General features: G+C 41.2%; 1 protein-coding gene across 3 annotated transcripts in view; it reads right to left on the minus strand.

Moving 5' to 3' along the window:
- The window catches only part of VCAN (versican), a 133,405-nt gene that overhangs the window by 16,515 nt on the left and 101,985 nt on the right, over window positions 1-14,905 (minus strand). For all 3 annotated transcript variants that reach the window (XM_030567057.1, XM_030567055.1, XM_030567056.1), the window contains 2 exons: window positions 8,904-9,062; window positions 7,495-7,577 (listed from right to left, as the gene is read on the minus strand). In XM_030567057.1, coding sequence (XP_030422917.1) covers window positions 7,495-7,577; window positions 8,904-9,062 — 242 coding nt within the window. The remainder of the gene's footprint in view (window positions 1-7,494; window positions 7,578-8,903; window positions 9,063-14,905) is intronic.

The following is a 14,905-nucleotide window of genomic DNA, read 5'->3' on the forward strand; positions in this document are numbered from 1 at the left end:
ATTTGGCAGTAGATTCACACCGTTCAGTGTAAGTATTTGTTATTATGTTTTAAATACTGGAAGAAGTGCCCAGAACTTAGGCCTGATGTTTTCAGCACATATATTTTAGGAGTAAAAATAAATTTGTCAAATATAAATAAAATATGACCAAATCTATAAATTCAGGACAGTAAAATGGCAGTTATGTGCAAAATAGTTTATATGTGGAAAACTAGCACCTGTCTCAATGAGCACTTGCTCTGCAATGCCCAGGGTGTATGATAATAAGGTGATAAGTAACAGTCAGCATGGATTTGTCCAGAACAAATCATGTCAAACCAACTTAATAGCTTTCTTTGGCAGGGTAACAGGCCTTGTGGATAGGGGAGAAGCGGTAGATGTGGTATATCTTGACTTTAATAAGGCTTATGATTCTGTCTCGCATGACCTTCTCATAAACAAACTAGGGAAATACAACCTAGATGGAGCTACTGTAAGGTGGGTTCAGAACTGCTTGGAAAATTGTTCCCAGAGAGTAATTATCAGTGGTTCACAGTCAAGCTGGAAGTGCATATTGAGTGGGGTCCCACAGGGATCAGTTCTGTTCAGTATCTTCATCAATGCTTTTGATAATGGAATAGAGAGTACACTTATAAAGTTTGCACACAATACCAAGCTGAGAAGGGTTGCAAGAGTTTTGGAGGATAGGGTTGAAATTCAAAATGATCAGAACAAAATGGAGAAATGGTCTGAAGTAAATAGGATGAAAGTCAAGAAGGACAAATGCAAAGTACTCTACTTAGGAAGGAACAATCAGTTGCACACATACAAAATCGGAAATGACTGCCTAGGAAGGAGTACCACAGAAAAGGATCTGGAAATCATAGTGGATAACAAATTAAATACGAATGAATAGTGTAACACTGTTGCAAAAAAAAAAAGCAAACATAATTCCTGGGACATACTAGCAGGAGTGTTGTAACCAAGATATAAGAAGTAATTCTTCCTGCTCTACTCTGCATTGATTAGGCCTCAGCTGGAGTATTTTGTCCAGTTCTGGGCACCACATTTCAGGAAAGATGTGGACAAACTGGAGAAACTCCTGTGAAGAGCAACAAAAATGATTTAAGTTCTAGAAAACATGACCTGTGAGGGAAGATTGAAAAAATTGGGTTTGTTTAGTCTGGAGAAGAGAAGAATGAGAGGGGACATGATAACAGTTTTCAAGTACACCTTGACCCTGATATAACACGAATTCGGATATAACACAGTAAAGCAGTGCTCGGGGGAGGGAGGGCTGCACGCTCCAGTGGATCAAATCAAGTTTGATATAAAACGGTTTCACCTATAACACGGTAAGATTTTTTGGCTCCCAAGGACAACTTTATATCAAGGTAGAGATGTACACAAAAGGCTCTTACAAGGAGGAGGGAGAAAACTTGTTCTCCATAACCTCTGAGGATAGGACAAGAAGAAATGGGATTAAATTGCAATAAGGATGGTTTATGTTGGACAGTAGGAAAAACTTCCTAACTGTCAGGGTAGTTAAGCACTGGAATAAATTGTCTAGGGAGGTTATGGAATCTCCATCGGAGACTTTTAAGAGCAGGTTAGACAAACACCTATCAGGGATGGCCTAGATAATACTTAGTCCTGCCATTGAGTGCAGGGGACTGGACTAGATGAACTCTCAAGGCCCCTTCCAGTCCTCTGATTCTATGACCTCACTGAAATATTTTACAGTCATTCTCTTGTACTCTCTTGTTTCAAGCTGAGCATGTCTGGAGGTTGTAGGGAAAGTGGCATGCCCAAAAAAGCACCTTGGTGCCAGTGGATATGTCATCTTATCTAGCCAACTCAACCTTTCACGAAACTTTTGGGTTATCCTGCTATTTGTCCACACAACAGGAAACCACAAAGAACTACTAGCAGATTTAAGGCTAAGCACCAAATCCTGCCAAGAAAACAACAAGGGCAGACCCAACATCCTCACTGAACCCCATTGACTAGATTCCACATGGGTGTTCAAGGTGACCTGGACAATTCTCTTTTCAGTATGGGGGTATAAGATATGCCTATTTCTGTTATTCTAGGATATCTCCCCCATCACAAACAAGTTATTTTTTAAAGGAAACAATGGACAGATGGATAAACATCATTTGGGCCATGAAAAAATATTTCTTTTTATTACTTGCATTCACAGTGAATCCATTTGTACTTGTTTGGTTCATCAATGACCTATGTATTTTCTCTCAGAAAATCTACCTAACGATCAGTCCATATATTTACAACCTGTATCTTCATGGATTCCAAGACTTGCCTCACTTACTGGAATTGTCACTGCTAACCACATATAAATCCCAACTGATGCATGAAAACTATGCACTGGAAAAGAAGAGCAGTTTTATTGTTGCTGCTTTTGATAAGTTGCCAACAGCTGACCATTTTCATGAGAAAAACGAAGGCTCAGATTTTCAAAAGGGGCTGACTACATATAGGCTTTTGAAAAATGGTACCTAAAGAAATGGTTTGATTTTCAAAAGTGCTGAGTGCTTGCCAATGGGAGCTGATAGGTGTTTTGTACTTTTGAAAAGTAGATCTCTTATATAGAAGCTTTTGGCTCTCATTTTTTAAACTCTTGGCTGGAAACTTCCCAAACGCATTTTTTCTTTAACATTGAAGTGATGTGAACTGATTTTATATAATCTGCGCAACAGTTCTCAGTGAATTGAAATGAAACTTTTCATCTGATTATACATGTCAATTTTTTTTCCTCAACTGTATCTTCTCACTTAAACTTTTCTGCATTACTAGACTGATGGAAAAAGCTCATTTTATCCATCCATCACATTTCATCATGTTAACATCTCAGCGCTGATCTCACATGAGCTTACAGGGAGAGTATAGAGAATTTTTCTCTCTCTCTTCTTGGGCAGTGGAAGTGAGAGAAGGCAAGGCCAACATTTTGGTCTCATTGAAGTCAGTTAGAAATGGATGTGCATATCCAAGGGATGGCTTTAGTCCTGGTACAAACTAATCAACATAAGCTATATTTATGTCCAACCCTGATCATATTTAACATGGTTGGCACTTACAGTTAAAAAATCTGGAAAAATACAACCTCTGATGGATATAAACAGAAAATGTCAAAAGAAAGTCCCGATTTCCTTCCATTTAATTCACTGTTTTAAATATATTTTAGGTGCAAATAAAAAGTACATTTGAGCCTTTTTCCTAGAAACTGTGCTAATAAAATACATGCCACCACTTGGCAAAGGAGTTCCCTTCAATAGATTAAATAATGATATTGTAGATTACTCATCTCCATGGAAAATGTGCACCAAAGTAACTCAAACCTCATTCCCCAATCTCCAGTGGTAGAGCTTGAGGTTCACACATTCCTAATTCTTGCTCTCTTTGCCCAGAATGAATATGTAAAGCTATGTCTACACTTACAGAGTTTTTGTGCTGTCAGTTTCACCGATGATAGTGAACCGGTGAAAGAAAAGCACTGGTTTGTGTACTCACTTACTGCCACAGGCGACAGAGAGTGTTCACATTTGCAGCACTTCCACCGCCGATGAGAGCAGCACACTGAAGGCTGCTATCCCACAGTGCAGCTCTCTCCATTTTGATGATAGGTCCTGTCAGAAGGGGGCGAGGGGCATCACGGGGCATCCTGGGTCCCTGCACAGCCTCCTCTCCCCAAACACTGATCCGCTCCAATAACTCAGCATTGCTCCAAGGAGAGAATCATTTGCTCTGTGGAGCAGGCATTGTCACCTGGCCAGATGATGTGAGCACTTGCCAAGAAAACAGGAGGGGGGAGTTTCAGAGTTCTGGGGCTTTACAGGGGGAAGGGTGGGATGTCTGTTTACCTAGCATCAGAGCTGCTGGCCAGAGAGGTCACCTAGGCACTGTGAGATATCCTCTGGAAGCTAAAAGCTCTGTAAACAGGAAGAATGTGTCTTCACTAACACATCACCACAAAAGCATCACCAGTAAGAGCTGTATACCTCTCATGGAGGTGGTTTTCTTTTTGAGGTGAAACTTTTGAGTTTCACCACAAAAAGTTATTGGCAAGTGTTGACGCTCCCATGGTTTTTGCGCAAAAAATGGGCTTTCTGCTTTAAATGGCAAGTGTAGATGTGCCTTACATGAAGAAGAAATCTTGGTGATGTAGTAATATATACTATAGTTATTTAATTTGGTCAGCACTGGCTAAGAATGTGTCAGGATTTCCATTTCCATTATCATCACCTATTTCAAAAGGTTAATTTAAAGGAACTATGGGCATAATCTTCAGCTGCTGGCTGAGCTGCTCTTGACACACTAATCAAATGGGCAGTGAGACAAAAGCAGCTTTACATCACCTTGATATCCTCAACACCGTGAGGCCAACTGAAGACTGGTTTGGCCCTCTGGCAATAGTGAACTAATCTTTAATCCAGTCAGAGAACACGAGTGCAGTACAACACCTCAGCCTCTTTCCCAAGATAATTCTAATGCCAGAGGAATCCTCAGCTGACTGGGTAAACTGGTGTCTTTAAATCAACAGAGCTAAGAAGCACTCTAGAAGGACGATATTGCTATGTTGCTCTGAGCATAGCACAGCAAAGACAATACCAGATCTCAATTAGAGATAGGTCTCTGCTATCCCACAAAGTTCAGGATTGTTTAGGGTCACACTTTATAGGCAGACTCCTCTCTAACCTAAGAAATTGAAGTTAAGAGGACATATGTCTGAGTTTCTTCTTCTTGTAATCTTACTTATGGTGGCGTAATGTCCATTTTCATGGCTATAAATTGGATTGATAGGGCTAACACTTTATTCAAACCAATGGAATTTGAAGATGTACCTGGTACATTCGGGGCAATGCTTATGCATTTGATCAAGATGTAACTGGAACACTTATTTGGCAGTCCAACAATTAATAATGATAAATGGTCCAGTGAAGGGGGCAGAAATTATGGAAAATAATCTAAAAATTAGGATACTGTGAGCAAACAGGAAACTCAAGCAGAGTCACTGCATGCACAGAATAATTAACACATGGAATAAATGGCCACGGAAAGCTTTTGAATCAATGACTACAAATGAGTTCAGGAGACATAGATTGTTCCCAAAGGAAAGGATTGAGAGAAGTTGTAAAAAAAGCAGGAAAATGGGACAAAGATCAATTAAAAAAAAAAAAAGGCCTGTTCTGCAGATGGTCTTATACTGTGCTGGGAATGTCTTCTCTTCTTAAATTTAAAGTTAAAGCAAAAATTTAACACCCATCTTTGCCCAGCAACATGAGTTGCAAATAGAGCATCAGCTCTGGCTTTTGATTTCCTGGATTTTGTCAGTCTGTGTCACACCAAACTTGCTTTTGCAATGTGTATGTTTACAACTCCCTTAGTATTTACCAGTGTGAAGATATGCTGATCCCACAGATAGAGCTAGATTATGCCTGACCCTATCAGAGTGCTTAGGAGAACAGGGATCAACAAAGTGAATGGAGTACAAGGACTATGCAAATCAGATGCAGTCAAAAGTGCTAGACTCCCAGGAATAGGTGAATAGGAGGAAGTGATGTAGAGTAGCAGACTTCCTCTCCCTACAATCCAAGAGACATTGTGCCTCCAGGCACAATTAAGCACATTTGTTCCAGCACTAAAGTAAGCACATGAGATAAAAGTTTGATTTTTCCTTTCTTTTTCTCTGTACTATCACCTGCAGCACACAACAGTTCTGCAAGAAATGGATCATTCAAAAAACACTGAGAAATCTTGTAAAGGCTTTTAAACCTCTATCTATTTAAATCAAGTGGCAATTAAGCAAATCAGCTTTGTCTCAGCTTTCTTACTAAAGACACCATATCTATGTGATAAGCAGTAGTGATCATAGTCTGTATGTATGTGACCCGAGGACCAGATGTTTTCTGGTTATAGAAGGATTCACAAAGGGAAAAATAAGCATGGCCAATCTGTTTATACAGTGTGTATCAATGGGCGTTAAACTGGCCATAAATCACCTGTCTCTTCTAAAGAAGAGACTGAATACTTTGACTTGGATGATACTAAATCAAATCTAGCAGACAGATGGTTGGGTTAGTTGAGCTGAAGGTGGGGAATGTTTTCTTTCTCCATCTACTTGTTTTATTCATTATTGCTTTGATGCTATAAAAAGGAACCAATAGTACTCCAAAATCTTAGGGATAGAGCATTGGGTCCAGACCTTCTACATTCACTGCAGGTCAGGAAGGAGGTATGTAGAGGTGGTTTTAAGATGTCTTTACATCCCTTCCAACTGTAGGATTGCCATGCATTAGAACAGTCCCAAAGCATGATTTAGAGCAGCCCCAGGGCGATCTTCCAGATAGGGATCACTTGAGTGCAGAGGAGCTGCTTCTTTGGCCTGGTCTACACTACACAGGTTGATGTAAGGCAGCTAACGTCGACCTAATTATGACAGTGTACACACTACAGCCTTGTCCCGCCAGTGTAAGTGCCCCACTATACTGACATAAGATCGCTATAATATCTGTTTTACTTACATCGGCTATTGGCTATCTTGTCAATTTCATGGCTGTGCCCAGCTCCAGGCTCCTCAGCCAAGCTCCTGCTGTGTCTCTACTCCAAGCTGGACTTCCACCTAGGCTCCCGGCTTAGGCTGTCCTCAGGACTCCCTGCTCCCCACAGGGAGCTCTGCCCCCTGGGGTCCTGGCTTCCTGCTTCCTTCTGGAAGCTCAGCTGCACTGAGGCTCCCAGCAGGGAGCCTGTCTGCCTCTCCCCGCCCAGCTTTCGGCTCCCCACAGGGAGCATGGCAGCTGACCAGACTCCAGGAAAGGATCTCCCAGCCAGAGGTGGCTTTCTCCGGCTCCCAGCTGTAGAGGGGAGGCAACAAGCCCCAGGGGCAACTGGGCTCCTGGCAGGGAGCCTGATTTCTCAGCTCCCCATACCACCTATCTGCAGTCAGTAGAAGCACTCTGGTGAGGATACGTCAACAAAAGGAGGGTTGTGTGGACATCAGCCACCACAGTAATTATATAGCTCAATCTAAAACTGCAGGGTAGACCTGCCCTCTGTCTCCTTCACCCTAAGGATGCCCTCTCTATGGGATGCCAGGAGCAGGAGAGATGCAGGAACCATTATGCCCACCCTATACAACCTGAGAATTCCCCAATGCTCAGGGACTTATCAGGCAGCTGAATACATCAACTTTACAGCCTTTTGGTACCAGCAAATAAGCACAAAGCAGTTCCACCAGGGATCAGAATCTGGGCATTATATGATAGATGTCTCAGAATGTAATCTCTTTGGAACAGCATCTGTGCGGATTTGTACAGCACCTTTTCAGCACTCCTGAAGAAGAAGGAAAGGTAGCAATCCCAAGCAAGGACATTTGTTGGGGTAAACATTTGGCTACTGTACTGATTCTAGAATTTGCCCTATTTTTTTCCATTTCCAATGGGTATTTGATAAACCACCACAAGGCTTTTTAATTAACTTTTTCTTTTTAAGACATCTTACCAGCGTGCTGCCATCAGTCCAGCGGAAGTCATGCTCAAACATCTTATCATTGAGGCCAATCCACTGGTAGTCATGTCCGATACCTAACAGGAAAGGAACCACAAAGATATTTTTATTAACTTTCCCATAAAAGGGAGAAAATTTATCAAAGAATAAAAAGAATTTCCACAGAATGAATCAGACTTCCTGTTCTTAAATAGCTTTCACTAAGCATGCAAACAAATACTTACAGGCTCTTTTTTAGCCTTTTTATTTTAATCCAAGAAATCTACAAAAATATAGTCTCTTACCTAATTATTTTAAACTATCGCCTATCTTCCCTTTATCCTGCACATCCCAAAAGATCAGATTTGCTTTCTACCTAGCTGTGCAGTTTAAATGTCTGGCAAAGACAATTAAATGGAAAAAAACCCTGCCTCACCAGTTTAATATAATTAAATAAGTATTTTCTCTTCCTTAGTAATATCAAAAGTTTTTCAGTGACATTTACAGGAGACGTGCCAAACTCTGTGGCAGAAAGTCAGAGATCTGCAGACTTGTCAGGAGTCACTTCCAACTGCGCTAAGAGGGTATGTCTACACAGGATAAAAAACTCCTGGCTGGCCCAGATCAACTGACTCAGGCTCTGGGGCTTGGGCTCGGGGGATGAAAAATCTCTGAGTAGATATTTGTACCTGGGCTGGAGGGTCCCAGAGCTTGAGCTCTAGCCCAAACCCAAATGTCTACACAGAGATTTTTAGTTACACAGCCCAAGCCCTGCCAGCCTGAGTCAGCTGACCCAGGACAACCACGGCCATGCAATGCATCTTTTATCCCTACGTAGACATACCATGAGAGATCCAAAGAGTTTTCTTTCAACGTGATATTCAGGGACTGAATACCTGACCCAAGCCTTAGTACAATTAATGAGCACTATTAGAAAATAACCACCTCCAACTATTTTAATCAATAGTATTACTCTGTGCAGGCAGCACCTGATGCTGTGAAGAGTACCACAGAGCTGAATCTGTCTTGTAATGTAACATGAAGTGACTGATGCTTTGTGCCTGTGAAACAGTATTTAAGATGGCCTGGAGAACGAGATTGTCTAAACAATGAGCCTAAAATAACGTCTCCAGAATAAAGGGCTGAACTTCTTTGTCTTTTATTGTCTTTTTCTCAGGACCTAAAACTTTAGGGGTAAAAAGTAGATTTTCTCTGAAGATCAGGTAATGATTAATACAAAATTAACAGCAAAAGGAATGGCCGAGAATATGGTGTCTTCCTTTTAAAAATCAAATGATGATGCATATTTTAGAAGGGAAATATGAAAACTATTCAAAGGTTTGGAGGTTGTTTTCTCCACATATTTTACTAGCTTTATATATCCTCAATCCAGAGATGCTCAAAGGAATCCTAATGGTACGTACGGTTTACAAATATCTGCTCTTCATGAGACAAGATGCTTGTCAGGTGGGCTCCCTGGAGACGACATTCTCTTTCAGCTGCATCCCATGTGCGGCGATGGGCAAAGTATTTGTAGCATTGTCCTTGGAACTTGTGCCAGCCGTAATCACAAGTCTCTGTATCTGTGATAAGTAAACAAAAACCACCCCTTAAAATACTCAAGAAATGCACACAGTTGAGTTTTATGCAAATGGACAGAGGATTCTGCTATTTAAAGGCTCAGGAAGACACACAACCTAAGCCCTACAGATGAAAAAAAAATCACTGATCCTGTAATTCTTATTCAAGTCTTAGGTACTTGTATTTACTAAATTTCACCACTAGTCATAAGGAAAATTATGCCTTGCTTGTTAATCTGGAGGTTTTTGATGGGTATTATCACATATACTGGATCCTGAATATCCCAAATGGGCATTATTATCCCATAACTCTGAAAGAATTAAACACAGGTGCTCTGCCTGGACATAAGATTGCAGTAGCACTATACTTTTTATTTATTTTTTTTTTTTGCTTACTTCATCAAATAATTCTTTGAGTTACTCTGTTCCATTACCATGAAGGACTGTGGTTGAAAAAGGCCATGGAGAAAAGTAACTGTCATTGTTCAGCTAGCAGATGCAAAGCTGAACTGCTATCTCAGCAAAGATTAAGGTTGGCCAAAAAAAGGGAGTAAACTTGAGGTATCAATTTCTAAAGACAGCTGTAAAGTAATGAACTGCACATTGTCTGTTCTTGGATGAGGAGTGGTACTGATAAGAATACACTATAGATAGGAGCTCACAACAGCCAATATTTCAATTCAGCTAAAGAGAAATAAACGTGAGCTTTGGAAATGTAGCAGTTTCTAGGGTTGATGTCAACTACAGCGTCAAGCTGAGGCAGCCACAGACAGAACAGATGGTGTAAAACTTTTGTATTTGTTTTGGTTCTGTGCTTTCACTGTACAAAGTGATCACATGGAAAAATAGTTTTATAGTAAGAAGGGTACAGAAAGAGTGAACCAGCTCCTCGGGTTTGATGCAGGACCCAATGGGAGGAAATGTCTTTGAAGAGGAGTTGGTTTCGGGAAACGTGGTACCAGTATGATTTAGTGAAATCTAAAGACTGCTCTGAGTTATGCCGCTTGGAATAGTACCACTTCCTCAGCTGAGATCACCAGAGCATAGCATGCTCTCACCTCACATCTTTCCAAACATATGAACATGGCCCTGGCTCAACCTCCACTGATCCCCATGTTCCTTCTGCCAGAAGGCACAGAGCCAGCTTTCCACCACCTAAGGATTCCCCCCTCCCCCCACAGCTCTGCATCACTCCCAATGCAATGATGTAGAAGTTGCGTAAAAATTACATTTATTTGGGGAGCTTGGCAGAGAGGGGGATTGGGATTTTTGCTTAAAAGTCAATGGCACGATTTGACTCAAGGGACTCCAGCTGCATGGGAGGGAGTGGTAGCCAGATATTTATACCACATGTGCCAATTCCTTAACTAGCACATTCCTCAGCTTTTAACTGGAGGTCATGTGTCAAAGCAATTGCCATACTACAGTAAAACTGCTTAGAATACACATACATTTTTATATTGGACAAGTCAAGCTATAAAGAAATTGCTCATACTTTAAAGAATCTCAGCTATGGAGTATGTAATGTACAATATTGATTTTTTTTCTAGCTCCAATGATGTAGGCACATGCAGCAGTTGGAAGTTAATCTCCATGATCTGGGCAGTTTTAAAGTTTGGTCTGTCTGTGGCTGTCTAGAGCTTTTGTTTAACCACTCAGCACTGACTAATTGTGCTGTATCCTTCATGGTGGATACTTCAAAAGTTATTACTCATCTTGTTTAGGAGCCTCATCTCACAGAGAGGAAGTCAAATAACAACAAGCAGATGTAACGCACAGAGAGGGGGCTTGGGGATTACGCAGAATTGGGCCATCCCAATCCAGTGACTATCCACCAGGGAAGTCAGCTAAATAGTGTTTGAGGGGGCAGTGAGGCTTCAACACAAGGTAGACTAAGTTCAAAATAGTAAATAGTATCAGACCTTGACCTACCACCAATGCTAGAAACACACACTGTATCAAAATTCTTCTCTTTAGCTTAAGCAACTGTCATTAACCTTGAAGAAAAGAGGGACTGTCATTTGTTTACCAGCCTCAGAAGATCATGGATGAATATTCTTCCCAGAAAACGAAGAATTTGCCTACAATGGGATTTCAGCCACCAGTGAGATTGTGCCAATGCAAACACCTAATGGAGACGCGGGCATTTCAAACCAGGATAGACTGCACGGTTGCTGCATTGCTGTAAGTGGTGCCTATGCTACAAACCTGGACTGGTTCAGCTAAGCAGACAGTGAAATCGCATTGTAGTTAAGTGCCAGCATTTGGTAAATTAGGTTTTTCTTTGTTTCTGTCACTATATATATATACACAATTATTCTTTCAGTAAGTGAGCAAGCTATAGGAAATGCAAACCAACCCAACCAAAAAGCAATGAAATATGTAGAGCCTGATTCATCACTGCATCACAAAGGGTTGAATCAGTCCCTTATTCTATTGCCAATGTTCATACCTCCCATTGACACTGCTGTGAAAGACACACAAGTGTATTAGCAGGAGAGCTTATGCCTTTACTGCATATGGGAGTCTAGCTGCAGCGATGGCAGTACATTTCCAATCTGACCTGTGCCCGCTTGTGAACAATTGATGTGGGAGGACTTAGCCAGACTACATTGCATGCATACACTTTATTTTCTGGAAGGTAATCACAGTTTTCTGTAAGCTGATCTCAAAATGTGTTGGAAAGACTGAAACACTGCTTGCTATGTTTATGGCATTTTAAAAGTTGCCTTGCTTGCCCAAAGGTTTATTATAATTTAGATGTGGTTTTTTTTCAGAGATGTGTGCCAGGAGTTACCCACATACTTCTATTCCTCATAGCAGCAATTGTAGCTGTATAACTCTCCAAACACTGCATTAAAAATGCCCCCCTTTGGTGAAGTATATGGGCAGGTAGAGCTTCTTCAACAGCAGCAATAGGTTGCTGCTAATAGCTGCCATGTCTTCAAACAAATTCCACAAGAGGCTTAAAAAACCAAAGGCTGAAGCACAGATAGTAGAATGTAAAGTGACTTGTTCAGCTGTGAACTCTCTCAGTGTCTCTGGATTCAGATAATGATTGAAATTCAGAGTCCCATTAGACCAGACGTCTCAAAGTGAAACTTCATCTCTAGTAAATATTCAAGAATCCCCCCAGCTGTGAGATATAAGCTAGAAACTGCCTGTTTCCAAAGAGAATCCTTGCAATAAACCTTTCTCCATCATTCTGCTTTCCCAAGGTACTACAACTCAGAGAAAAAAGTAAGTCAGCTGAGGAAACAGTAATCACAAACATTTGGCAGGGATCTCAGTTTTGAAAAGCAATGCTGCTGATAATGAAGAAAACATTTGTTTTGCTTTGGGAACTTGGAAGGAAAAAGAAAAAGTCTTGCTGTATTACCCCAGTGAGGGATGTCTACTAACAAACGCATATGTGCCATTTTGGCAATCCGTGAGCACAGCTGCATTCAGTAAACAGGATAAGCTATGCGAGTGTCTGCAGAGATTCAGCAGTAGGGAAGCCAAACTTTGCTTTAAGTTTAAATAAAAAATGCAGCACCTTGAGAGCAGGTGGACTGCAGTCGGAATAGCAGAGAGGGAAAGAGATGAAACAAAAGGAAACTTTAGCCAGAGCACGAAAGTGCGGGAGTAGCAAATAGCAAATCTGTTCTTTCTGCTAGACGCTCCAGTACCATATTCCAGAGGATAATAGCCAAATTTTGGGCCTTCTTCACCACATTATATAGCATCCTACTACCCAAATACTCCCACTGATATCAATGGAGCTATTTGTGGAGTAAGGTACTTCTCAACCTGAGTAAGGATAGACCAATATTGAGAAATCATCATGGGCTACATTATGATGCACTTACTTACACTGAATATTAACTTATCCTATGACTAGTCCCACTAACTTCTGGAGAACTGTTCCTCATTGTGAGGAAGATTATCATAGTTTAGCCCAATAAAACATAGCAGTTGCACAGCAGCACTTTATATGTTATAAACAAAAGACTCCAGGTCATAAGCTCATTTGTCTAGACACACCAAATGATTTCCCACCAAACTTACACTGATATAACTCCCTAGACTTACTGCCAACTTACATGGTAAGTGAGTGGGTTCAGATCCACTGCCTCAGTCTGCAGTCACACATTTCTTGGAAAGTTTGCATTGAAAAATGACAAACAAAAACCTACCTGCTCTGGTAACCGGGTACTTTAAACAGATATAGTTGTATTTTGAAAAGTTGAGGAGTATGGGTAAAAAAACAAAATAAGTGACAGAAAGGGATATTTATAAAAGAGAGCAGGTGTATTTAACTGCACCAGTAGTTTAGTCTGAACTGGAAACAATATTGTCTTTCTGAATTATTCCTTTAGTTTATAGAGAGGATGGTATCTTGATTTTTTTTATGCCTGACAACTTTCTCTCGCAGTATTCAAGAAGAAGTTCTTGGGCCAGATTCTCTGATTAACTGTGTTTCAATTTGGTGAGACAGAGGAAGGTGGCCGTCAGGAGTCAGTTATAGTTCACTGGTTCCCAGGATGGATCTGTTCCACCCTAAGCACCAACATAGGTGAGAGTACACAGGAGCTTGCTCATCCTTCACTGGCTGGCAAAGATCCCTAAAGGACTATATATCTGCTGAGCACAGCCAGAGTGTATGAGCTCTGGCTATACTATCTCCTAACTCTGACATGCTTAAAACTGTGAGTGAGTGGGGCAGGAACACACTACATCAGCTGAGAGTTCCCTCACCCTGGGGGAATTATCAGCTGCCCATATCTGGCTGCTCTCTGGTCTCTGACTCCCTTTGTCTCCTATCTTCAGGCATGATTTTCAGAAGTACTGTGCACTCAGCCCCCATTAACTACAGTGAAACTGTGGATGCTCAGCACTTCTGGTTAAAGGGCCCTTAATCTTTATTTTGAAAACATGAATAGAATGTATTGCAAACAATAATAATAAAATAAAATGCAAATAATGAAACATAATGTTTGCATGCTCACTCACACCCTTTCTAAAGCATTGAGGTGACATGTCCTGTCATTCTGGCCGTGTTTTCAATCTAGCAAAGTCAGGGTTGATGCAGTGAAATAAAGACTCCTTGCCAGACAACTATGTCTGAATTGCCAATACAGTTTTATTTTGTCTGGTGAAATGGAAATTTGGCACTGAACGCTTTTCCCAGGTCCCAAACCACTGCAGGACTTTAAGTGGAGGAAATTTAAATTCCAAAGCTGAGTGAGCAGAGATCTGTTTCTCATTGACAAACTAGGAAATGTTCCCATTAACCACCTAAACTGTATTCTCAGGTTGGTCATAAAATGCAAATTAAAGCTACCATGATGCTGAAGGCCATTCAGTAATATGGATTTGCTGGGGGAAAAAAGAGAACATTTACTCCTTCTGTTATAAAAACATTGTCAAATTCTAGTCTCAGGGCTGGTCCAGACTAGGGGGGGGGGAATCGATCTTAGATACGCAACTTAAGCTATGTGAATAACGTAGCTGAAGTCGAATATCTAAGATCGGATTACTCACCCATCCAGACGGCGCGGGATCGATGTTCGCGGCTCTCCGTGTCAATTCCAGAACTCCGTTGGGGTTGATGGAGTTCCGGAATCGATATAAGCGTGCTCGGGGATCGATATATCGCGTCTAGATTAGTCGCGATGTATCGATCCCCAAGCAATCGATTTTAACCCGCCGATGCGGCGGGTAGTCTGGACTGGCCTTAGAGAACAGATTCAGAAGGTCTTTCAAACAGCGGGCTATGCCAGACCACTGAAAAGCTGAATTGTGATGAGAGCTGGAGCTAGTCATTCTTCAGACGTTTCAACTCTAACAAACATGCCCCTTCC

This window comes from Gopherus evgoodei, chromosome 6 (assembly GCF_007399415.2).
Source record: "Gopherus evgoodei ecotype Sinaloan lineage chromosome 6, rGopEvg1_v1.p, whole genome shotgun sequence".
NCBI classification, from domain to species: domain Eukaryota; kingdom Metazoa; phylum Chordata; order Testudines; family Testudinidae; genus Gopherus; species Gopherus evgoodei.